Below are 25,696 nucleotides of genomic sequence, written 5' to 3'. Positions count from 1 at the left end.
TATGCGCGCGCGTGTGTATAAATGTGTCTAGCTAAGAAAAATTGATAAGATATTAATATGTTGTTTTATTGTCTTTATCCAAATACATAGAGAATGTTTACAAAAGGGCTAGTATCTGTAATGGTTGGGCTTATAAGGACCTTCTATAGGAACATCAAGGTATTTAGATTGTTCTGCTGTCAATTTGGTTAATTTTACACCAAGGTGATTGAGATGTAGTGCTGCAACTTCTTCATCTAATTTCTTTGGTAACATATGAACGCCTATGGTATAGGATCCAGATTTACTCCATAATTCAATCTGTGCTAATACTTGATTTGTAAAAGAATTACTCATGACAAAACTAGAATGTCCCGTGGCACATCCCAAATTAACCAAACGACCTTCTGCGAGTAGAATGATATGTCTAGAATATAAATATTTTTAATAATTTAGTATATTCATTATATGTCGTATTCCATTGCATTTTTCTTTTTATATTTAATATTCAACTGAATATCTACCTATTATTTTTTAAAGTATATCTGTCCACTTGAGGCTTAATATTAACTTTGTTAACTGCATTTTTTTCTAACCATGCAACATCTATTTCACAATCGAAATGTCCAATATTACAAACAATAGCATCATTTGGCATGTTTAAAAAGTGTTCACCTAAAATGATATCTTTACATCCTGTAGTAGTGACATAAATTTGACCTATTGTTGATGCTTCTGTCATTGTAGTTACCTGAAAAAATAATGCATTTATAATAAAATTTTGAAACTTTAAAAATGGAATATTTGTGACAAATGAGTTAATATTTTTAACATTTACTTGATATCCTTCCATGGCTGCTTGTAATGCATTTATAGGATCTATTTCTGTAATAACAACGCGGCCACCTAATGCTCTAAGACTTTGTGCACATCCTTTACCAACATCTCCATATCCTGCTACCACGCACACTTTTCCAGCGATCATGACATCAGTTGCTCTTTTAATACCATCAATCAAAGATTCTCTACATCCATATAAATTATCAAACTTACTCTAAAACAAAAATGATTGTTGTTTTGAACAATTTATTATATTATTGTAAGTTTTTAATATTAACCACTTGTGTTGGAAAGACGTGTCATGCACGTCGAGATGTTTTTGTTTCAAAATTGTCAACGACATCTTGTACACTTCGGTAGGCAATTGTTGTAGAAATAAAAATGACGTGCGCGAACATCGATTGAGATCATTGTCGAAATACAATTTCGGAGTACACCATGGTGTGGAGTTATCAATATAATACCTCATACAGATATACGTAGTTTAAAATTCTTATAATTTACTATACATTTTCTTGTACTACTATATAGGCAAATCAAATAATATATTTATTTTATGTTAGTAATTTCAACCCATATTGTAAAATGGAGAGCAACAATGAACTTAGTGATATTATTTCAACAAATACAAAAAGAAAACAATTAATTAAAATAGATAGTGAAAATAGTAATAGCAATTGTGATCGTGATGAAACTATTTTTTCACTTCGGAACCGATGTAGAATCATATCTGATGATAAGGAAGAAAGTAAAAATGAGGATTGTGAAATTAATCTTATATCTAAGAAATGGATATAAAAAAACACTGAAAATAAAAGCAGAATATAGCCTTGTGGTACTACATATACAAGACTGTTTTGAAATATACCATACTATACAAGATTATTAATAAAAACATTGGTATTCATATTTGCATAAAATTTTTTGTATAAAACTTTACAGAGTTTTCTCATTTCTAATGACACCTTATAAAGAGTTACAGTGCTGCATTTTAACATACACATTTATGAAATAATTGCCAGTGCAAGTGGTTAAATACAAGTACAACAAACCTTTGTAACAGAATCATTAACATTTATTGCAGGCACCTTGAGGGTTCCCTCCTTCATCATACGATAAAGATTATGTACTCCAGTTGTCGTTTCCTCTGATATACCCCGACAATCTTTTAAATATTGTGGAAATTTAGTATGTACAAGATTTGTAAGATCACCACCATCGTCAAGGATTAGATTTAAAGGTTTGTTATCATCAAATATCAAGGTCTGTTCTATACACCATAAATACTCTTCATCTGTTTCACCCTTCCATGCATAAACAGGTACTCCAATTTTTGCTATAGCAGCGGCTGCATGGTCTTGTGTACTAAAGATGTTACAAGATGACCATTGTACCTTAATTGCGATAAAAGATCTGTTTTAACATAATTTTTATTGAAATATATATCTTATGTATTATAATATTCTAAAGCTTGATTTGTTATAATATCGTGATTCTATCAAAGGGTCAAAGTTTATACTGTTGATATGATAAGAAGTTGCAGTAACACGCAAAAAAGATATTTGCAGCTTGTGAGTAAATTGTGCTAAGAATTGCAAAAATTAATATTTAGAATATAAATTATAATCTGTATATTCAAGAATTATTACTGTTGGTCTTATTTGAAGCTTACCTTTGCTCCAAGCTCTATTAAAGTTTCAATAAGAACAGCAGTTTGCACAGTCATATGAAGACAACCAGCAATACGAGCTCCTTGCAGTACTTTAGATGGACCATATTTTTGTCTTATTGCTATAAGACCAGGCATTTCATTTTCTGCTAGAGTTATCTCTTTTCTACCCCATTCAGCCAAAGATATATCAGCTGCAATAACAAAGTAACAGAATATTCAATGAAAATGTTAACAGATCGCTTTAAAAAAAGTTCTATAGATCATGAACTCTACTTTACATTTATAAAGCAAAAATTTCCATTTCTTTTATATATCTGAAATTGTAAAATAGTAATTGAATTACCTTATTTATTATGTATACATATATCTTATTTACAGCCTAATATATTATGATATACTAAATATACATTTATACAATAAATATTCTAATATAAATTTATAAAAAAAAGAAAACATATTGTTTATACAAGAAATTAGAATTAAATTTAAAAAAATATACATTATATTACAACTTAATGTGTAATAGTTCACAAGTTTACATACATTTTTTTTTCTAATTCATAATCAATGCACTTTTCAATATTACATATATTAGAATAATTCAACATATAATTATGGTGAAAAAACATATATATATATATATATATATATATATATATATATATATATATTGAGGGGAAAAAAGAATTTAATAAAACTTTGTACATATATATTCTAATTTAAATTATAAATTGAATGTAGATTCTTTTATGATAGTGTAATTTTTAAAATTTCTATATAATAACTGCAAAGAATCGTTGTTTCATGATAAAAAGAGCACGTGTTTATAAAGGTAGCAAATATTCGAATTTTTGTATTATTACTTACCAATTTTGTAAGCAGGCTTTGAAGACATATTTTTTCAAAATCTGAAAACTCGACTAATCAACGAGACGAATAATTATGAACAATTAATACGATAATCAATTTATTAAAAATACGAAATATTAACAATAAATCGTAGTAAAATTAACTAAACTTGAGTCTATCGCACACCATTCCATACTGCCACACACGATCGAATAATTTCAGTTTTCCCCTTCTCTACTACCTTCGTGGAATTCGTTACCATACATTCAAGCCAATTATATTATACCAAACTAATGTAAAATAAAATGTTCGTAAATATTTACGAAAAAAAATTCGTGTACGATTTAGTATTTATTTTTTGAGAAATTCTAACATTTAACTGACTTCAATCGAGCAATTAGACAAAATTAATATGTTCTTTAACAACATCATATTCATTAGTTCTTGGCGATATTGATTATTAAATTCATAAATTTAATTTAATTTAATTCAATTTGATTTATTTATACATGTTTTTTGTATTTTTATTTGTTACCATATGAGAACATTTAATTCAATTTCCTACTACTAATAGCGCTATGATCTATTTCTGAAAAATATTATATGACATAAATAAGTGCGATATCTTTATATTTATTGTAAAGGCGCCTATATAATAACATGAGTTTTTCAATACAATTGCTGAGCGATTTTTTTTTTATGATGACATTATAAGTTTTTGTAATGATATTATAATTTTAAAACATGTTTTCAGTTAGAATATTAACAATAGATAGTTATCAAACAAATCCCATTTCTGAATTAGATCCCACGTTTTCAGAATTTCGAGGCAATGAAATCAAGCATGTACCTGTGATTAGAATATTTGGTACAACTTTAACAGGTTGAACTTACTTGCTTGTTATTATCGTTTATTCAATAATCATTTCAAGAGTGTTTTTCTGATGTTTTGTCATTTGTAAATAATTACTGTAATACAATTTATTGATATCTGATATTTTTATTTTCAGGAGAAAAAACATGTTTGCACATACATGGCGTATTCCCATATATATATGTACCATGTACCATAAAAGAAAATATAAATAGTTTTATGCATCAATTAAGTTCGTCAATAGATAATGCCATTAATGTATCATCAGGAAAAACAGCACATAATACTCAACATGTATATAGAATACAACTAGTTCGTGGAATGTAAGGAAATTTGTAATTTAAAAGAAAAAAAAAATATATATATATATATTATATATAACATAATGTAATTACAATAATAATAATTTATTAAGATAATGATTGCATTTCAATATTTTACAGTCCAATTTATGGATATCATGAAACAGAATATCTTTTTTTTAAAGTTTATTTTTATAATCCATTTATTATTAAGAAAGTAGCAGATTTATTGCAAGTAGGTATTTTATTAATATGATTATAACTTATATATAACAAATATTTACACATATACTGTGTTTATTTCTTACTTGTGAAAACATGAGTACAACATTACATTTCAATTTCAGAATGGTGCAATTTGCAATCTAAAGTTACAACCACATGAAGCACATATTCCATTTATTTTACAATTTATGATAGATTATAATTTGTATGGTATGAATCTTATAAATATAAGAAAAATTAAACATCGCTGGTATTCATTTTTAAATACAAAAGAAGATACGAACCAAATGTATAATTCAGAATCGTATGATTCACAAAAATATCTTCCAATGTCTGTTATTCGTCAAACAATATGTGCCTTAGAAGTAGATGCACAAGCAGATAATATATTAAATCGAGAAATAATCGGTGAAGGTATGGAATTAAATCCTGGTCTTGCTGAAATTTGGAAAGAGGAAAAAATAAGAAGACTTCAAGCTGGCTTGGAAAATGTTAAGTCACAGTTATTGTATCCAAAAAGTTCTGAAAAACGAACCGTATTATCAACTGTTAATGATAATTATCAAGAGCAACGAATGTTTCAGAAACTTCAAGACATTCTACAGGTATATCAGTATTTTTACAGAATCATATTTCTATAATTATAAATACATATTATTATATAATGTACAATTCAAATCATTTATAAATACATATATTATATTATTTTTTCTAGGAGAATGAGGCAGTAACTTTATCAAACTTAATAGAAACTTCTTATCCATTAGAAGCACAAGAGGGTGACGATCTGTTAAATGCTTCATGCATTGTAAATCATATTACTCCATCTTCATCACAAAAAATATATGAAAAAGAACAAACAAAATATAAAAGCTTCAAAGAACTATCTTCATATTTTTTATTAGAAACTCTTCCAACCAGTCATCAAGCTAGTAAAACAAGTTCTTGTAAATATTGAATATTTAAAAAATGAAAATATGATATTTTAATTATAATTAATAAGTTGATAGCCATTTATTGATCTGTTAAAAATACTCTTAATTGTTTTTTTTCATTGTATTGTAGTGAATGAAGATGATATGGATTTAGTGGAAATATTAGCTGATTTATCAAAAAATGATGAAGTTAAAAAAATAATAGATGATGATAGTATATTAGGATCTCAATATTTAGAACAGCATAATAAAGTCTTATCTGACTATGAGGATGATGAAAATGAGCAGTTGAACTTAACAAATCTGGATCTGACTAGGCTTAGTCAAAATTTATCAAATACGTTAATAGAAAAATCAAATATATCAAATGAAGAAGATATCCAAACAGATCATAAAAAGAATTTAAGTATACTAATTTGCCCTCAATTTGATGGTGCTGATGATTTTCTAGAAAGTCCAAAATCTAAAAAAAGAAAAAAGACAAATACACAATGTGATAATATTAATAATTTACTAAGTAAATCACAATCTAAGAAAACGAAAACGGAATATGCTGAACAATCACGTGTTAACGAACAAAATTCTGTGATTGCATCATCTTCAGCACTTTCTAATAAAAATTATCTAGATTCTACTACAATATATCCCTTGTTGAAATCTAAAATCATCGTGGATGAACAAGAAAAACGTATTTGTACTTATAATCGCCATAAATCGTCTACTAAACAAACTGTAGTTGATATTGTACAGGAAGAAGGAATAACTGATTTTAAAACCCATAACTGTGATAAACTTATTAAATCTAAGGATATGAGTAATGAAGATTTAAAAAAACAAATATATGAGTCAAAGAATAGCAAGCAAGGATCGTCTAAAAAAAATTTTAATTCATCAAGAAATTACTCACCATTAAATTTAATTATTAGTTCTCCAAAAACATTAAAATTCAACGATAAAAATGTAATAAGTTCCAAGATTATAGAGGGGGATTGCAAGATAAGTCCTAAGAAATTGGTATTTTCTGAATTGGATGATTTAAAATGTAATTTATTATAAAAATATTTAGAAAAAAGTGTAAAAAAGCATTAGAAAATATAAGAATATAATATATAATAGCAAAATAAACAATTAATATGTATTATTTTTTCAGATAATGTAATTGAACCTAATGTATCTCAATGTAATCCAGATAGTAAAAATTTATCTAGAGAATATCAACAAAAGGGATCAGATATTAAACATAATAACGACAAAACTGATGATCTTGCTGATTTGTCATTCCAAATTAATGAATTAAATGTTCCTGAAAGAGATCTAGAAAAAAATATACACAACACAACATTTACACAATATATTGAAGAAAAAATCAGAAATGAAAGTCAAACTTCGCAGTCCAAGTATACTCTTATCAATCAAACAAAAAGAATTTCAATTACAATTACAACAAAGTTTAACCCACCTACACGAGAACGTGTATTACAAAGTTCGGCTATATATCGTATTTCAAAGAGCACCCGAATAGAACCATTTTTTAGTAATAAGTTTGATTTAATTAAACAAAAAGAAATTTCATCTAATACTTTCAATATACCAGTGATTGCTTCATTTAATTCCAGTTTGGAAGGAATTACAGGTATTAAATTATGGCGACGAATGAAAGTAAATGAATTTTATCCTTCTGGATCAAACATAAAGTCAAATCACATGAAAAGAGTCCTTGCAGGCTATAATTTATTAACGATACAAACTCTTTTGGAACCTCCACAAGCAAAATCTGTTCAAGCATGGTTGAAATCGAAGCAACGCTTGTCTATGAAAAATCAACAAAGTAAGAATGACTTCACAATGGAATTATTATCATTAAATTATCTATGTCTACTATGAATATTATAGTCTATTTTTATTATATATACATATAAGTTTTGAGAATTAATGATAAAATTATTTTTTTTTGCATGCATCTGTATAGTTGACATCGATAATACCTCTACAAGTGGCCAATCTTTTTCCTCTACTAATTTTAATTCATTAAAGAAGAACACACAAGAAAACACATTTAATGATATATTGACACATAAGCACAATAAAGTATCACAATATCTAGGAATTTCTCATGGACAGATAGAATATTCTTTAAATGAAAAAGTTGGCAGTGCCTCAAATGAAAATCTTCAGCATTCTAGAACTATAACTATGGTAAATAGTTTACATTTCATTTCGAATGTAAGTTATTATCTATTAACAGTTAAATCAATATTTATAAAATTTATTTAGCATCAATATATAACAATACTTTCTTTGGAAATACATGTTCTTACACGTGAAGATTTCATACCTGATCCACAACATGATCCCATAGAAGCAATTTTTTATGCTATTCAAAATGATGTTCCGATTTCTTCTGATGTAAAACAAATGGAATATGGTATGATTTTAAATTTATTTACATTTATAATTAATCATTTTATATTAAAATTAAATATCATTACAGGAACACTTATTGTATGTTCATCCAACGAACACGCAGCAGGTTTCATTAATTCTCATATTCCTCTTATTCCAAACTTGATACAATATGTAGAAAGTGAGGAAGATTTATTAAATAATTTAGTTACATTAATTCGTCGTTGTGATCCCGATATATTAATTGGTTGGGAAGTCGAAGTTTCATCTTGGGGTTATATTTTTCAAAGAGCTTCACATTTGGGCTTTAAACTGTTTCCTTTATATATTTCAAGAACTCCGAATGTTTCATCTACTTATGGATTTCAAATGTTTTCTAAGGAAGATTCAGAAATACGAATACCAGGCCGCATATTTTTGAACGTCTGGAGAATAATGAGACATGAAATAGGTATATAAAAATTATACTTTACTATAATAATTAATAAGTATTAATTTTAATTAATAATACACTAATAAATTAATGTCATTTATATTTCACGATTAGTAATTCATTGAATGTATTCTTTTAGCATTATCAAGTTATACATTTGAAAGCATTATGTACAATGTGATGAAAGAAAGAGTTTCATGTCAAAACTATAAAACATTAACAAAGTGGTGGAAACATCCAAATATTGCAATGAAAAGTAGAGTGATTGATCATTATGTTATAAGAGTATCAGGAAATTTAAGAATTCTTTCTCAATTAGATATTATTGGTAAAATAAATTTGTATGTTTTTTTTTATTGGTAATTTACTAAATGTCATAAATTATTCAATATTTATAATATTTGCAGGCAGAACGAGTGAATATGCACGACTCTTTGGAATACAATTTTATGAAGTATTTTCACGAGGTTCTCAATTTCGTGTCGAATCAATGATGTTAAGACTTGCAAAACCCTTAAATTTTATTACTGTATCACCTTCTGTACAGCAAAGAGCTAAAATGCGTGCACCAGCAGCATTACCATTGATCATGGAACCAGAGTCTAAATTTTATACAGATCCAATGATAGTTCTTGACTTTCAAAGTTTATATCCAAGCATTATAATTGCTTATAATTACTGCTTTTCTACATGTTTAGGTCGCATCGAACATTTAGGAAAGTAAGAAATCTAAGATATAATTAATATTTACTTCAATTATAGAATAATATTATAGTAAATATTATTTTACTATAATATAAAATATGTATTAGGTCTATACCATTTGTATTTGGTGCAACAACTTTAAAAATTAAAAGAAATACTCTTTTAAAATTACAAGGAAAAATCAATTGTGCGCCCAATGGTGTAGCTTTTGTAAAATCTGAAGTACGCAAAGGCATATTACCAAGAATGCTTGAGGAAATACTAAATACTCGTATAATGGTAAAGAATTCGATGAAACTTTATTCATCTGATAATCATAATCTTCAGCGTATTCTTCATTCGCAACAGTTGGGTCTAAAGTTGATAGCAAATGTTACATATGGTTATACATCTGCTAACTTTAGTGGCAGAATGCCATGCATTGAGGTATATGAAATAAATATGGACAAATCAAACATATAAGATGAATATTATTATATCTTAACACGTTCAAAGATAGGTGACAGTGTAGTTAGCAAAGGAAGAGAGACTCTTGAGCGTGCTATAAAAATCGTGGAGTCTACACCTAGATGGGGTGCCAGAGTAGTTTATGGAGATACAGATTCATTATTTATCCTATTACCTGGAAAATCACGAACAGAAGCTTTCAAAATTGGTGCTGATATTGCGGATACTGTTACAGCTGCTAATCCTCCTCCTATAAAATTAAAATTCGAAAAAGTCCTTCAACCATCTATTTTGCAGGTAAATAGTAATTAATTATTATTCTTTTGTAAATAATGACTAATTTGAATAAATTTGGATAAATTAATTTGAATAGAAATGATAGTTAACGAAGTTTTCATTTTTTAGACAAAAAAGCGTTATTGCGGTTACATGTATGAAACTTCTGATCAAAAAAGTCCTGAATATTTTGCAAAAGGTATTGAGACAGTACGTAGAGATGGATGTTTTGCTGTTTCAAAGGTATATTATATCAAAAGAATAAATTACAATATTTGTTTATTTTGAAGTAAATTTATAAATTCATAATTACGACATCATTAACTATTCTTTTAGATTCTTGAAAAATCATTGAAAATATTATTTGATACTTCAGATATTTCTTTAATAAAAATGTACATTCTCCGACAATTTAATAAAATTTTATGCAGACGAGTCTCGATTGAGGATTTAACATTTGCCAAAGAATTTCGTGGTTTGAACGGTTATAAACAAAACGCTGTTGTCCCAGCATTAGAATTAACACGCAGATTAATACGCAGGGATCCTCGCGCAATACCCCGTACCGGTGAACGTGTACGCTATGTCATTGTTGCTGGTGCACCGAATCAAGCATTAATCCATTGCGTTCGTACACCATGGGAAGTAATGTGCGATCCTGGTTTATATCCGAACTCTATTTATTATATAACAAAAGTTATTATACCGCCTCTAAATCGGTGTTTTAATTTATTTGGTATCGATGTTAATAACTGGTAAATTATATACAATATTTTGTAATGATATAAACACGATAAAATAAGTTTCGAATACCATGTAACATTATAAGCTGTATATAATTAAATTTTTGAACAGGTATCAAGAGATGTCTCATCGACAATCATTCGATAAACTAGACTACTTAAATACGAAAAATCCAAAATCTACGATTTGTCAATTTTTTAATACTACTATATGTAATGTTTGTGGAGAGCAATCCAATAATGAAATTTGTTTAGAGTGTATGGCGCAACCTGATAAAACAATTCTCGCATTTTACGAAAAGATAAGATGGCTGGAACGTACGTATCAGCAATTTAATGAAGTAAGTGTATCATATTTAATATTTATGATTTTAATTTAAATGAAATTTTTTTTATTCCGTATTGGAGAGTGAGAAACTTGTATATATGTATTACGTTAGAACATTATTTCATGCAGGTATGCTATTCGTGTGTAGGACGACGAGACGATCCTGATTGTGCTTCTTTAGATTGTCCAATATTATATCGCATGTACGAAGCTCGAAAAAATCTTGCACAAGTATCTTACTTAAATAATCTAATAAGTAATGGTACTAATATTATTACTACACACGACGGTAATGTACCTACCTCGTAGTAACGGTAGCGCTGCTAATGACGATAATACTCGTAAGATCGTGAGATTATTTGGATCTCTTGGAAAGTAAATGAAATAAAAGAAGCTGCTTTACTATTTGAATGTTTATTCTCTTAATTTTTTTTTACCATAATACTGTATAACATACAAGAAATGCACATTAATGAAACCTACAGAAGAGAATCTGAATATACATAACACTTGTCACTTGTTTTACTTTTCATGCATTTTTGTTTAGCTATCATATATTTTTTTTTTACTAACTCAAAGATGATAATTTTATTAAATAGTTTTTAGATAGCATAAGAATAAGTATAAATACATTTTTAATTTACTTGCAATGAATATCATCATTTTCGACTATTTCTTCGTAAATAATCCAAGTAGTATGTTCTGACTGCATATAGTAGGAGAGAAGAATATATTACTAAACTTAGGTTGTAATAAAAATGAAATAAATAAATTGTTTTCTTGCCACTTTCTCTTTCATTATAAGTACTAATGCTTCCGCCGAAACTTGATGATTTATGCTCAAACCCCACTTTCCTTTCTTTTCTTTTACTTTTTTCTTTTTGTCTTTTTTTAAACATTTTCATTTTCTTTCGTAAAACATTATCAAATACAAAGAAATGTGTAGTATCATTTGTAATTATTACTTGTAATATTATAACTATAAATGAATAAAGTTACGGTCTTTTAACTATTATATTTTTTACATTATTAAAAAACAACACACGTTAATATTATTACGTGTTTGAAGTGCCAGCATGATTATGAAAAAGAAAAATGAACTTGCGTTTCGTAATATTGAGCACTATCTTTAAACGTTGCAAAGTTTTTCACGAAAATTGTTGAAACAATTCTGACTAGAATATCGATTTATATTTAAAACGCGAAGGTTATGCACTTTTCTAATGAAATACTGAATTATCTCTCTATTTGTCATCCAGATTTCATTGTATAATCGCATTTTTACTTTTTCTTCTTTTATTATTAAACAACATCAACGATACGCTTTATCTTTCATACGACACATTGTTTTCAATTATTGTTATATTCGAAAATATTTTTTTCCAAGGAATATATAAGTCGACAATATAAAAACAAAACCACGAGCGTATGTATGTAATGTCAATGTTGCTCTTATTTACGTTTATATACTTAAGAAAACGTTACGTTAGATTCATATTAACGTTTCGTAATTTTTACATAACATATTTGACCTTACAACGGAGTGAAAATAATGCTTATGACGTACAAGTTTTATCATAATGTTATTCTCGCATATCTATTATATAGATTTACTTTCCTTTTATTATTATTATTATTCTTTTTTAAATAGTACGACAACTTAGCTCATTGTATTTCAATATTTAAATAATAATTTCATTTTAATATATATTTATTTGCCACATTAAGAAATTCTTCGTACCGGTTTCTTTTAATTCGTCGATTATATTACATAACTAAATTAATTAGTATCGTACTTTAGGACATTTGAAAGTTAATTTAATGTATCAAAGCGTATGTAATATATTATATGAAAGTGAAACGCATTCACATACGAGCGAGTATAACAACAAAAGCGATACGTGCGTAAAAATGAATAAATCTATTAAACTTATTATACAAATAAGAAAAGTAATAGCTTGAACAATGACCGAAGTTATTGACTTCTCAATTAAAATTTTATGGCGGAATGTTTTGCACGATATATTTTTAAATGATCATTTAAATATATCATGTACATATTGATCGAAAAAAAAAAAGGAAAAAACACAAATCAAATGGTAGTAGCACGTTGGACTAAAATATAAATAAAGAAAATCAATAACACCGTATAAATTTACAAACATACTTTTGATACATTTTTCCAACTAAATATTATGTATATCATTTTAAAATTGTTAATTTGTTTCAAACGCACGTAAGATCATGTAATTTACGTTAAATTAAAATGGAAAAACAAAAAAAAAAACAAAAAAAAAACATTCTAACTCATCGGAGTTTTTACGATATTACAATATTCACTTTTGTAAACTTTTAATTGTAGAAATACAAGATAAATTAGAGTAACTCGGTTTATAAACCAGATAACAGATTTTTGATCAAATCGAACAAAAATAATATTTTTCTACGATCGGTTTCATTTCACCCATCGAACTATTATATCTTCAGATTATATTTAAATGTGTACTGAAATAAGAAAATAAATATAATATAACAATAAAAATATCAAAGAAATTAGTTTTCAATATAACTTAATGTCGATATTATTCGTTTATATGCGTAAACGTAATGTAAAAAAAAAAGAAGAACGGATCGAATTAACGGATTATTATACTATGCGATAAGTGCGAGTATTTTTCAAACATAGAAATTTTTATAAGCTCTCTCTTTGCAATAGAGCACCAAATTACGTATCGAAGTTTTGAACATTCGGCGCATTATGAAATCGTACAATAATATAAAGAACGAAATATGTTTGTCTGTACGGTAATGTGTTGCACACAGTACATCATTGGCGCTGTATAATACTCGTATAATTTACACAAAGTAACAATGATAATGATTATTCTTAACGCTTTAGTTAAGAACGTTGATAAACTATAAATCAAATCAACCGATGTTTTTACTTAGTATCACATTAAATTCTAAGTGTATTGCGTTTTGTATTTTTCATTTGTGAAAAAATTGAGGTTACGTGTTTTTACATAGAAGTGAGATTTTTTCAACCTCGAACCTTTATGATAGGAATTGAGAACTCTGATAGTCAATATTTGTGATTTTATCTATTCCTGTAACATATTCTATTCCTTTATCGATTATTATATTATTAATCATATATAACAATAAAATTATCGTTATTAATTAACCTCAATAAGGTGTACACACACAATCTCAAATCGTTTTGTAGAAACACACAAGTACTTTAGAATTTCATCCAGTAATATTGAAAAACATCGATAAGCTTTCTAATTGGCCATTCTTTCGCATTATTTTTTACTAATTCGTGTAACACTAATTATCATTATCATTAAGCACGAACACAAGAAAGTATATTAACAGGAAGAAAGAAAATAATGCCAAGCTCGGCATAATTTTAAGTTGAAATATCGACGATAATGCTCTTCAAAGAAAAACGCGTTACTTTTTTTTACACGTTACGTAGTATTAATCGTTGGTCGGGTAAAGTACGATTATACTTTTCGCAAATGAAATGTCGCTTTTTTTTTTTTTTTGGATAACTTTACTGGCGACACTTAATTTTTATCACTTTGACTACTCGATTTGCTCTTTAGAAGCGCTCACGGGGGTGCCCAGATTCTTAGTTTAAGAAAGGGGGTGCTCTCTAAAATTTAGAGAACGGATAAGATAAATGAGAAAAAAGAAGAGGCAGACACCTACGTAGATAACGAAATACCCTGCACGTTTCAGGATCTTCTTAAATATAAAATGTTCGAACTACAAGGAATGCCATTTAAATGTATATGTATATTTTCTCTACCTTTAGATTATAAGATAATCTGTAGTCTCCCGAGCAAGATTCTACGACAGAATTCAACTTAACCCGCAACAACATTGTATCCCCTTTTTAGCCTGAATCTCGAGTAACTCTAACTCTTCATTAACAAAATCGATGGATCGTGACTGTTATAACAATATCGTCTCAATAAATATTGTGAATTTATCGTGAAAGAGGTATTACAATCATGTTGCATAACGCATTACGATTTTCTACGGGTTTATTAATAAATAATAATAATAATAATAATAATAATAATAATAATAATAATAAAATTCAATGCGAATTCTGTCCCAAATTACTTTCGCCCAACGAGATTGTCGAGGGAAAATATATATATAAAAAGAATAATGATATATCTATTGCTAATGCTGCGATAACGCATATGCAAATCCGACATAATCCGTCTCACAATACCAGACTTCATGGTTTTGTTTATTTGTTTTTTCTTTTTTTTTTGTTTTTTTTTCTTTTTTTTTTCTTTTTCTTTTTACAGACTACTACTCGACCGCATCCTCTCAGATTGAGATTGCTTTTGAACATCCGTCAAAATGAACGTTTAGTTTCATAAAATATTATAATAAAGAATATTAGAATATGTGATTATTTTATATCTTCATAATAATTATCCCTTGATACATTGAACGGACTGAATTAAAGCTCATTTGCTTTCTTCTCGTATGCCAACTATCCTACAACTAGTGTCGATAGATTCGAATGAAGTACGAAGAAGAACACGAATGGGAATTAAAAAATCGTCCATGTATTTAATTTTACTTTTTTTCTTCAAATGTTAACGTATAGCTTTTATTTATTTATTGTTTCTTTGTATACGCGTGATCTGTACGTTTTTTATGGATAATTTAGAAATAGAATCGCGAAAAACGACAATGAATCACCGTATATAACGAAGCATTGAACGCTGACAAAATTGGACCCAACCTCAAAGAGAGAATTGCAGAATTGAGTAGTTCCGTTCGTCGAGTGCGACGCACAATATAAACACGCATTCTCTTCATCAAACTAACATAACAGTACTGGCACGTCCAACCATCGCGTAGGACACGATATTGTAAACTAATAATATACAAATAGGCATTCGGATATACACACATATATATATGATATATGAACGTGTCACCTGTGCTTGGCTAAACTTGTTATTCATAAGTTGGCGAGAGATTCAGTCTTCGTATATAAAGGAGATAATATTCGTTAACATTACAATATGTGTATTTACGTTTACAACACTAAAATGTTTATGTACGCGATATCACAGCGCTCAGCATTTAATATGACAAAGGTACTCGTGTTTCGAAAGCTAATAATCATCAATCTTTCTAGATGCATGGGTCGACCATCGCTACCATATACTGAATGTCTGAGGATAAGACGTTTTTAAACGCCGCGTATCGTCTTTTTTTCCTTTATAAATAAAAAAACATTCAAAAAATGCATACGAAGCAGCGAGATCAAAAATCATCCCCAATGGATTCACCTTTCGAATAAGGAAAACATTGCGATACACTCCGTTTTTAAGGCCCTGTATAATTTCCGTTCCTTCACGCAAACCGATGTGATCACTGATGATATATTCTGCGCGATGGAACATTCGGTAAAAATCAGTATCATCTTATTATATATCATCGTATTAATTGTGATACCGGGGAACGGACCCACGATCTAGTATCCTAAGAAAGCCCGTTTCAACGTTGTTCGTTGTTGCCGCGATGTAATCTAAAAAAATATTTTAAAAAAAGGAGAGAGAGAGAGAGGGAGAGAGAAGAGAGAGAGAGAGAGAGAGAGAGAGAGAGAGAGAGAGAGAGAGAGAGAGAGAGAGAGAGAGAGAGAGAGAGAGAGAGAGAGAAGAAAACATAAAACTAAGAAACAGTAAACGGAGAACGTTATTTTCTCACGGTTATTTGTAAGATAAACAAAAATGATGAGGTGACAGCAAGATGACTTGGACGGTTTAATAAACGTGTCACCTTTTTTCAAAAAGTTCCTCTTCTATAACCTTCTCGAAATAATTTTCTTCAGTAAACGTAAACTCTGTTCACTTTGCTTTTCTAACTATACTGCATTCCTTCCTACGTTTCTTTTCTCTTTTCTTTTTCTTTTTTTCAAAATTATTCCCATAGAGATGTTAGATGTTCTTATAAAACATAAATTGTAATGAGGCTCACGTGAAACAAAAAGATCTTTAACACACTCTCTCCGACATATTTATCTATCCGCTCTTTCACCTTAATTGTAAGTGACTATAATAGTATAAGTATAAGGCTCAACTATGGAGTCTTCAACCGTTAAGGATTAAGAATAAGGATGGAAAACATAGTTCAATTATTCAATTACTTATTGCTGTACTTCGTTCGACATGTTATGTCTCTTTTATGATGATAAATGTGGTCCTTAGTATATAAAAAATGTAAATATATTAACCCATTTATATCACCTATAGCCGACATGCATTAATTCTAAATAATGCAAAATTATATCAAATCCATATGAGATTCATCAATAGAAGTATATCGTATATAATAAAATAATTAAACAATACTCAATCGATAGCTGGTGATTTTTATGGGTAGTGAATGTGTTAAAGAGATATTCGAATCTTTCGATTATTTTAACTTTAAAGGCAACAGAAAAGAAAAACAAAGGAAGAAAAAAAAACAATATATTGATGACATTTATACGATCAACACATGTTTTATCATTTTTTTTTTGATACCTCTAACACTTTGGTTATATTAATTAACAGAAGCCTCTCACTCTTTTCTTTCTCCCCCCTTCCTTCTCCTTCACTCCCCACCATTTTATTCTCATCAGTATAACCTATAACGGGGGAAGAGTGCAATCTTCGTACGTACATACGTATTTCTGTATCTTTCGCAAAGAGACGCAACAAAATATTTGTATTATCTATAATCGTGAACTTAACTCAAATTTGTAAGTTTCGTTACCGTGTCATATAATACAGACAGTTCTCGTCCCTCTCCGATTATATATGTACAAGATGCAACCACCGTTAACGGTACTCGCGTTATTCATTTAATGCTTAAAATATATTTTAAATGGGCCATCGTGTTGGGCCATTACAGATTTCTCTTTTCTTTTTCTTTTTTTTTTTTTTCTTAACAAAGAGGGCACGAGGAATATATCGATGTGGATCTGTTAAACGTAAAAACAAATATATATATATATATATGTATATATATATACATATACATATACATACATACATACATACATACACATATACATATATAAAAGAAAAAAGGAAAAAAAAAAACAACAAAAAATGTAACTTTACGCGACACACGGAAGAGAAACTCTTAAATTGCTTCTTTGTAAAGAGTTTAAAGAATATCTTGCTTAAAGAATAACCGTTTGCTTCAAAGGAAACATAAAAAATCATGTATGAATTCACCCAAGCACGACGATTTAACGATAATTAAACGTATGACATATTATGTCATTACCCGACTTTATTATTCGCTTGATGCGTCGGAGATATTGTATATAAAGGGAGTCACATTAAACTGGATCGTCTAAAATGTATTCGTTTCCGATTATGCGAAGTAATGTCTAAAATAGAGAAAGAGAGAGAGAGAGAAAGAGTGACCTTGATATATGATTTAATATGTCGGAATATATCCGAAAAAAAATAATGATCCTTCTCTTGTCTGCTTTTTCGTATAATCAAAAACGATGATAATATTATTAAACGATCGAGTGCAATCGAACGCCCTTCATATTGGATTCACAAAAATACTGCTTTCTTATTTTTTCATCTTTCACGACTTCCTTCTTTCTCATGCAATAAAGGGCCCACCATCTGATTGTACTGTCTAAGACATTTTTTATTTTTATTATTTTTTTTATTTTTTTTTTAATTTTCCTTTCCAAATACGAATTTACAAATGATGATCGTAAATCATTATATAAGATGTGAAACTTCTAAACGATGCCTATTATTAAATAATGAAAAAACTAACTGAAATAACTGCTTCCTATATAAATGACGAATCAATATGTATTTGCAGATGCTGCAATATCTTAGACAGTAAAGTTAACCATCCATAATTTTTGTATTATTGATAATAATAGGCTGCGATGGATGTCACCGAGATAAATGATATGGTATTACCCACGTCACGAAAAAACCGATGAGATATATGTCTCCTACTTTAATCATCATGCATGACAGAACAGTAAATCTATTAATACGCTACATCTTACATATCACAGATTTACGCGTGCACCCACTATCAACTTGAATATCGGACAAAAAAGAAAAGATAAGAAAAGAAACAGAAAAAAGAAGATGAGATTAATCGACGATGTTAAAGACAAAAGTAAGATACGAGCAGAAACAACAACCGTAAATGAGAGTATGATCGTTGTGAATGACTTTTAATAAAAATCAAACGAGTAGAAAACACATTCTGGTATAATTTCTACCTTCTCAAAATTTCACGATATTTATCTACGACACCAAAAATTGTATCGTGAAAAACATCATCATAATTTTCTATCATTAGTATTTTTATTCTCTTTGCTATAAATGTTGGAATAGAACAAAAATCCTTCTTCGTGTTTATTATATTTTTATAACGCACGGTAGAACATCAGTTGAAAATACTTCGTTCGATACATTCAATATTACCCTTCGTATTTAAGTACCGAAAGATTATAGGACGGAGACTATACATATGAGCCATGAATTTACGATAAAATTTTTCCTCTGTCGTATGTATCGATCGTTTGAAAAGATAAAAAAGAAAACAATTTACGATTAAATGAATGAATGAATGAATTAAATAATTAATAAACATCGATAGAGGGCACACGCAAATATGCGAAAACGTTAAGAGCTTTTTATACTCACAATGTTCGCTTTCTATTCATATATTAACTATTCGAATCAACGCGCAATATGCGATTAGATAGATGAAATGGAAAAGAAAGGAAGAAAGAGAGAAAGAAAAAAGATCATAGAGAGAAGAACTTTCTAAGATTTTCAAGTTTTTGCCGCCAGCGTGTAGAAAAAAGGAAAAAAATGAAAAAAGAAAAAAAAATGCTGATAGTCGTGTCAATAATTAAAGAGAACCATCGATATAATGGCGCGATAATATAAACTCGAAATAAATCGTTAAGAATGATCTCGATCTATGGACATGACGATATCGAATAAAACGGCAAAGCACCGTAGTTACAAGATGTTTCTTTTTATATTGTGCGTAATTAAATTATGAGCTGCGATTTTAGGAAAATCGAAAAAGATAGAAAAAAAAGGAAAATAAAGAAAGAGAGAAAGAGAGAGAGAGAGAGAGAGAGAGAGAGAGAGAGAGAGAGAGAGAACAAAAAAGAATAGAAGAACAAAAAATTCCGCGAATACTGTCATGAATCATGATAATATATTATCCGTAAGAGACTCTCCCTTTCGGCTATTTTAATCGACTTTTTACTTTTCTTCCTTTCCCTGGTTTGCTTGTTTGTTTTGTCTTGTTTTCTTTTTTTTCCCCCTTTATTATCTCAATCAAATACTTTTGCCTCGAGCGTAAACATTTATCGAGTATCCACAGGTTTGCAAAATTTGCCCCCATGCTGTCGCGCGAATTTCTAATACGATATTCGCTAGAGTAACTTTAACGCTACAACACTTACCTTCGTATTTTGTTACACTTATAACCTACTACGTTAAAGGTAGTGGCATACCTCATACAGTTTATCAAACATTTACATTAGTAATAAAAATGTCGTAGTGTCCCTTTGTTTGCTTTTTTCTTTTTCTTTTTCATTTTTTTTCCCGAAGTGAAAGTGATGAAAGATTTCGACACGCAAACTAAAAAACATGTACGATTGAAATTCTCTTGAATTGCGGCTAACCAACGCGTGCCCCGTACGATGACGCGCAAAGGCAAGACCACTCGGTGGCCAATTGCATAAACATCAAACAACAATGTTTCATATAATCATTCGTTGGCTTAACAACAAATTATTTTTGATATATATATATAAAAATAAGATATCGAACTTTGTTCCGAAGTGCACAGCCATAGTGACTACGCGCTCAATTACTTCTAACACCTAAAAACCCATACCCCCCCTTTGCTGCCTCTGTGTATAATAACGTTAAGGATCCATCGAAGCACGATATATTTTTATAATGATATAATAATACCTCCTTTTTTATTTCTTTTCTCTTTTTTTTTTCTTCCCTTCCATTCCCTATCCTCAATCGTACTTTTTCATTCTCTCTTTTGTCTCTTAGGAAAGTAATATCTTGAGTTAAAGTTTTTCACTCTTTTCCCTTTCTTTTTTCTTTTTCTTTTTTTTCCTTTTTTCTTTTTATATATATATCGTATTTCAATTGCAAGGGTGCACGGCTTAATTTTTATGCAAAAGGCCTTACATTTTGAAGAGCATCACCTGCATATACGCAAAGTATTAAATAAATTATAAATTATTGACTCTACCCATCCCCCCCTTCTATATGTTTCGTGCATTTCAGAATAGCATACAGGTAAGTTTTTGTTTGTTTATACATGTATGTGTATATATATATATATATACATACATATATATATATAATGTGTGTGTGGTGTGTGTGTATATATATAGATAGTGTTTATATATATATAGTATTTGTATACATATATAAACAAAACTATATACATATATAAAACTACTATATATATATATATATATATATATATATATATATATATATATATATATAGTTAGTTATCGCGAGAGAAGATTACCGTTAAATTACCATAAAGAGATGTGACCATTGTTAACTACGTTCGCGATCAATAAGCTATATAACCGATATTATTACCATCTATCGTCGCTAAAGAGATATTTATTACTCGATACTCGCTTGAAATGAGCCTCAAGTCGAACCAATCTGTTGTTTTTTTTTCTTTTTCTTTTTTTTTCCTTTTCTTTCTTTCTTTCTTTTTTTTTAATATTTCGTTTCGACGAAGAACAATCTCCGATTGTGTTCGTTAAAAAATATTACGAATTTTCCCTTCGGAAACATGTTAAAATCGTACAATTCGATTTTAAATAACTTTTTCCGGTTAGTCGACAGAAAGCGCGGGAAGTTGAGCGAGACGAAAAGTAAATCGTTTCCTCGTAAGTCGGCTTCATTTCATGCGAGTATGAAAGAAACAAAGTACATTAAGAATATTACCCAAAAAGACCCACCATTCGACACAAATCGATAAATATTGTTGGTGAAATAGAAATGAATAATTGAGAAATTACTTTACTTAGCTCGAATGGCCGCTGATTTGCATCTAAGACGTCACTGCTGCACCTGTGTCGGCGGATAAGGATAACCATACGGCGGTACAGCCTGAAACTGGCCGTATCCCATCGATTGATAAGCGCAAGCTCCTGTATTCGGTGGTGGTCTGTTCGTTTGGAAGAACTTGTTATTGACGAGACTCTGTATTCCGGAATCTGTGTGTCCACCCGATGGCATGATAAACGCAGGTGGCATTGAATATACATTTTGACCGTTTTGACCACTACTGTATCCATTTTGCCTACTGTTATAACGATTTCCTTGATAGCCCGTTCTATTTGGATATCGGAGAGCATTATTATTTTGATATCCTGGTTGACAAGCACTACCATTAGATTGATATCCGCCTTGATAATTCGTATTAGGCTGACGTTGTTGCGGTTGTTGATGCTGTTGCTGTTGTGGCTGATGCTGTTGCGGTTGCTGTTGTTGATGCTGATGGTGATGTTGATGCTGATGCTGATGCTGATGCTGATGCTGTTGATGTTGATGCTGCTGTTGTTGTTGTTGTTGCTGTTGTTGTTGCTGCTGTTGTTGTGGATGTGGCTGTGGTTGTTGTTGGTAAACAGATGGTTGGTAAGTGTTCTGACGAGTGTTCTGATAACCATTTTGTTGGCGTATGTTCATCCTTTCTGGATTAGTAACGTTTTGATGCTGATTCGTCTGAGTCTGATGATTTTGCCAATTATTTATTGTTGGGCTATTGTTACTTCTTGGACTTCCACCAGAATTGTTATCCTTAGTAAAGCGACCATAACTCCAACGTTGTCGACCCTTTCCAAATTGATTTCTAATAGAATTCGCCATGTCTGCTAATTGAGGATTTATTACTTGACCAGCTTCTTCCAAAACAGATATCAATTCTTTAGCTTGTCTCGCATTATTCGAAGTAAAGTAAGCGTAAGCCGTTCCTGCACTTTGGCAACGTCCAGTGCGACCTATTCTATGAATATAATCCTCCGAACTATTTGGATAATCGAAATTAATGACGTATTTGACATCCTCTACATCCAAGCCACGTGCAGCAACATCGGTTGCAACTAAGATCATAGTTTTTCCATTTCTAAATTCAGACAAGACGTAATCTCGTTCGGGTTGTGATTTATCACCGTGAATAGAAATCGCTGACCAACCTTCTCGTTTGATAGACTTTGTAATATCGTCTACTTTCTTTTTCGTTTCAACAAAAATAATAACTTTGCTTCCACGCTCGCCACCGATCTCTCTCAATAGATTGGATAGTTTTGATTCTTTTTCATGTTCCTGGCAAATCTCAATGATTTGACGAATATTATGATTTGCAGCCAGAGTCAACGAACCAATATTGATCTGAATGTAATCAGTAAGAAAATCCTCCGCAAGTGCTTGTACTTCTTTGGGCCATGTTGCTGACCACATAAGAACTTGACGATCTGGTCTGATCTGTTCTATTATCTTCCTTATTTGAGGTTCAAATCCCATATCTAACATTCTGTCAGCCTCATCGAGAACAAGATATGTACATCTTCGTAAGTTTGTAGTTCCCTTTTCTAAAAAGTCAATGAGTCTTCCTGGTGTAGCGATACAAATTTCAACACCTCTTTCAAGATCTCGCGCTTGTGGCCCTTTTGGAGAACCTCCAAAAATGCATGTATTTCGAATGCATGACGAAGAACCGAAATCTTTAGCTACCGATTGGATTTGTTGAGCCAATTCTCGGGTTGGAGCAAGAACTAAAACAATTGGACCATCACCTCGGTTCAACCTAGGTTGATTATTAATATGTACAGTTGCTGGAAGGATGTACTGGAAAAAAAAAAAAGAAAAGAAGAATCAATAGATAATAAATTTTAGTAATCTTCCCAAAGAGTTCTCAAAATTTAATAATATTATGTTATACACAGATTACCGATGTAAATTATAAATCAAGTTCAATTTTATAATAATAATCTTTTTATAAAACTATTACTGATAGGAAGATATAAAGAAGAATCATGATCCAAATAAGCAAAAAAAAATTATAATAGCAAGAGATTAAAGATTACAAAATGTACATACCGCTAAAGTTTTTCCAGAACCAGTTTGAGCAATGCCAACCATATCACGTCCGCTTAAAGCAATTGGCCACCCTTGAGCTTGAATTGCAGTAGGCTCAGCAAATCCTTGTTTCTTTATCTCTTCCATTACATAATCTGGGAAATTGCTTTCCTCGAAAGCTTGAATTGGAGGCGGAGTGTTATTTCCCTTAACAGTAATTTCTTTGCCAGCATGAAATTTATTAATTTCTTCAGAAGTTCTGTTTAAAACATTAACATGTGGGATATACAAATTCTTTGTAATAACTGGAAGTGTAGCTAAGTCCCAATTAGGTTTTTTTAATAAATCTCCTGGTATTTTTTTCTGATTTTGTTTCTTTCCATTATATTCTTTCTGAGTTTGTTGCTGACCATTCCAATATGCTGTACCGCCACCATTTCGATTACTAAAATCTCTACTTCCTCTCGATCTATAACTAGCAAATAAAAATTATAGTTACTTAATAAAAATAAGTAAACAAATGCAATTCCTTCAGAGCGAGCAATATTTTACCAATGTTTCAATACATCTATTATTTTCATCATCGTATAACAGTTATTACTCTCACTTTAGAAATATGATTTTATACACAATTTATATTTTAATTTTTATATATGATATACATCACATATTGATGCGTAATTTCTGTAGTGGTTTGTTTCAAAAATAAACAAAACAAGAAAAATAAAAATAAAAATTTTATTTCACATATGTATGCCAATATGGTCTTCTTATAAACAACAATTCATTGCATAATTTAATTGAAAATAATAATAGTTAATTCTTGAATAGAAGTATAATGCTATGAAACGAATCGTCATTTGGAACTATGTCTAACAAAATGGCTGACACAGAAGTCGGGTATAAAAAAAACTCAGTCATCGACTTTTAACAAATAAACTTTTAGTAACTAACAAATTAATATTTACAAATTTTATTAACTTTTGTAATCATTTAAGAAAAAAAGTCTACCTTGTGTGGTTGCTATACGCTGTGGTATACATTTCAAATGTTTGAACAAGCTGTGGTGGCTATCTGCAACGTACAATTATCCTTCCAACTAATCGATGTCAACTCTGTTTAGAAGATCTGCACAATTGAAAAATAGATTAACACCAAATTTCAATAATAGCTGATAAAGATGACGTCTCATTGTTAACTCAAGAAAGAGAGGAGAAGAAAGAAAGAGAAAGAGAAAGAGATGAAAAATTTGATATTTCTCCTACATTTTAAAAAAACAAGGACACGTACCTTTTCCAACCCGGCAAACAGAGCGACAATGGCTGACAGATCTTGAGAAGACGGAAATGGCTGGCCAAGGAACGTTTCCGATCAGTGAACGATCACGTGATCAACTTCTACGCATTTACGTAAATTCGATTGGTCAGTTCGTAGCGAGTCTACTATTTTATGAATTCGTTTGCCAATGAACGGACGAGAACATGGATCGATGAGTATCTTAACCCTGGAA

General features: G+C 29.8%; 3 protein-coding genes across 9 annotated transcripts; 1 reads left to right on the top strand and 2 right to left on the bottom strand.

Moving 5' to 3' along the window:
• Positions 1 to 45: 45 nt before the first annotated feature.
• On the bottom strand, positions 46 to 3,661 carry LOC127071313 (adenosylhomocysteinase). 2 transcript variants are annotated; one of them, XM_051010432.1, is made up of 7 exons: positions 3,359 to 3,661; positions 2,770 to 2,805; positions 2,492 to 2,682; positions 1,872 to 2,213; positions 818 to 1,033; positions 504 to 730; positions 46 to 406 (listed from the first exon to the last, which is right to left on the bottom strand). In XM_051010432.1, the coding sequence occupies exons 3-7, from the start codon at positions 2,624 to 2,626 to the stop codon at positions 109 to 111; spliced, it is 1,218 nt and encodes a 405-aa protein (XP_050866389.1). In that variant the 5' UTR covers positions 2,627 to 2,682; positions 2,770 to 2,805; positions 3,359 to 3,661; the 3' UTR covers positions 46 to 108. The 2 variants fall into 2 exon arrangements, with proteins under 2 accessions (XP_050866389.1, XP_050866387.1); XM_051010430.1 differs by lacking the exon at positions 2,770 to 2,805.
• A 189-nt stretch (positions 3,662 to 3,850) lies between these two features.
• Positions 3,851 to 11,416, top strand: LOC127071300 (DNA polymerase zeta catalytic subunit). Of its 4 annotated transcripts, XM_051010402.1 has the most exons (18): positions 3,865 to 4,223; positions 4,351 to 4,537; positions 4,658 to 4,751; positions 4,864 to 5,346; positions 5,457 to 5,688; positions 5,807 to 6,718; positions 6,827 to 7,504; positions 7,646 to 7,872; positions 7,951 to 8,101; positions 8,168 to 8,530; positions 8,652 to 8,840; positions 8,920 to 9,232; positions 9,325 to 9,643; positions 9,713 to 9,961; positions 10,070 to 10,183; positions 10,277 to 10,695; positions 10,796 to 11,024; positions 11,141 to 11,416. In XM_051010402.1, the coding sequence occupies exons 1-18, from the start codon at positions 4,085 to 4,087 to the stop codon at positions 11,318 to 11,320; spliced, it is 5,478 nt and encodes a 1,825-aa protein (XP_050866359.1). In that variant the 5' UTR covers positions 3,865 to 4,084; the 3' UTR covers positions 11,321 to 11,416. The 4 variants fall into 4 exon arrangements, with proteins under 4 accessions (XP_050866361.1, XP_050866363.1, XP_050866359.1 ...); XM_051010404.1 differs by lacking the exons at positions 10,277 to 10,695; positions 11,141 to 11,416 and having other exon boundaries at positions 3,851 to 4,223; positions 10,796 to 10,966; XM_051010406.1 differs by lacking the exons at positions 10,796 to 11,024; positions 11,141 to 11,416 and having other exon boundaries at positions 3,851 to 4,223; positions 10,483 to 10,646.
• LOC127071306 (uncharacterized) lies at positions 9,671 to 25,589 on the bottom strand. Of its 3 annotated transcripts, XM_051010419.1 has the most exons (5): positions 25,477 to 25,589; positions 25,198 to 25,314; positions 24,208 to 24,661; positions 22,128 to 23,955; positions 9,671 to 9,914 (listed from the first exon to the last, which is right to left on the bottom strand). In XM_051010419.1, exons 2-4 carry the CDS (start codon positions 25,227 to 25,229, stop codon positions 22,168 to 22,170), a joined length of 2,274 nt encoding a protein of 757 aa, XP_050866376.1. In that variant the 5' UTR covers positions 25,230 to 25,314; positions 25,477 to 25,589; the 3' UTR covers positions 9,671 to 9,914; positions 22,128 to 22,167. The 3 variants fall into 3 exon arrangements, with proteins under 3 accessions (XP_050866376.1, XP_050866375.1, XP_050866377.1); XM_051010418.1 differs by lacking the exon at positions 9,671 to 9,914 and having other exon boundaries at positions 14,548 to 23,955; XM_051010420.1 differs by lacking the exon at positions 9,671 to 9,914 and having other exon boundaries at positions 14,548 to 23,955; positions 24,208 to 24,655.
• Between the last annotated feature and the right edge of the window lie 107 nt (positions 25,590 to 25,696).

This window comes from Vespula vulgaris, chromosome 21 (genome assembly GCF_905475345.1).
Source record: "Vespula vulgaris chromosome 21, iyVesVulg1.1, whole genome shotgun sequence".
Taxonomy (NCBI): Eukaryota; Metazoa; Arthropoda; class Insecta; order Hymenoptera; family Vespidae; genus Vespula; species Vespula vulgaris.
The sequence above is the reverse complement of the archived record's forward strand: the minus strand, read 5'-3'. Positions and strand labels throughout refer to the sequence as shown.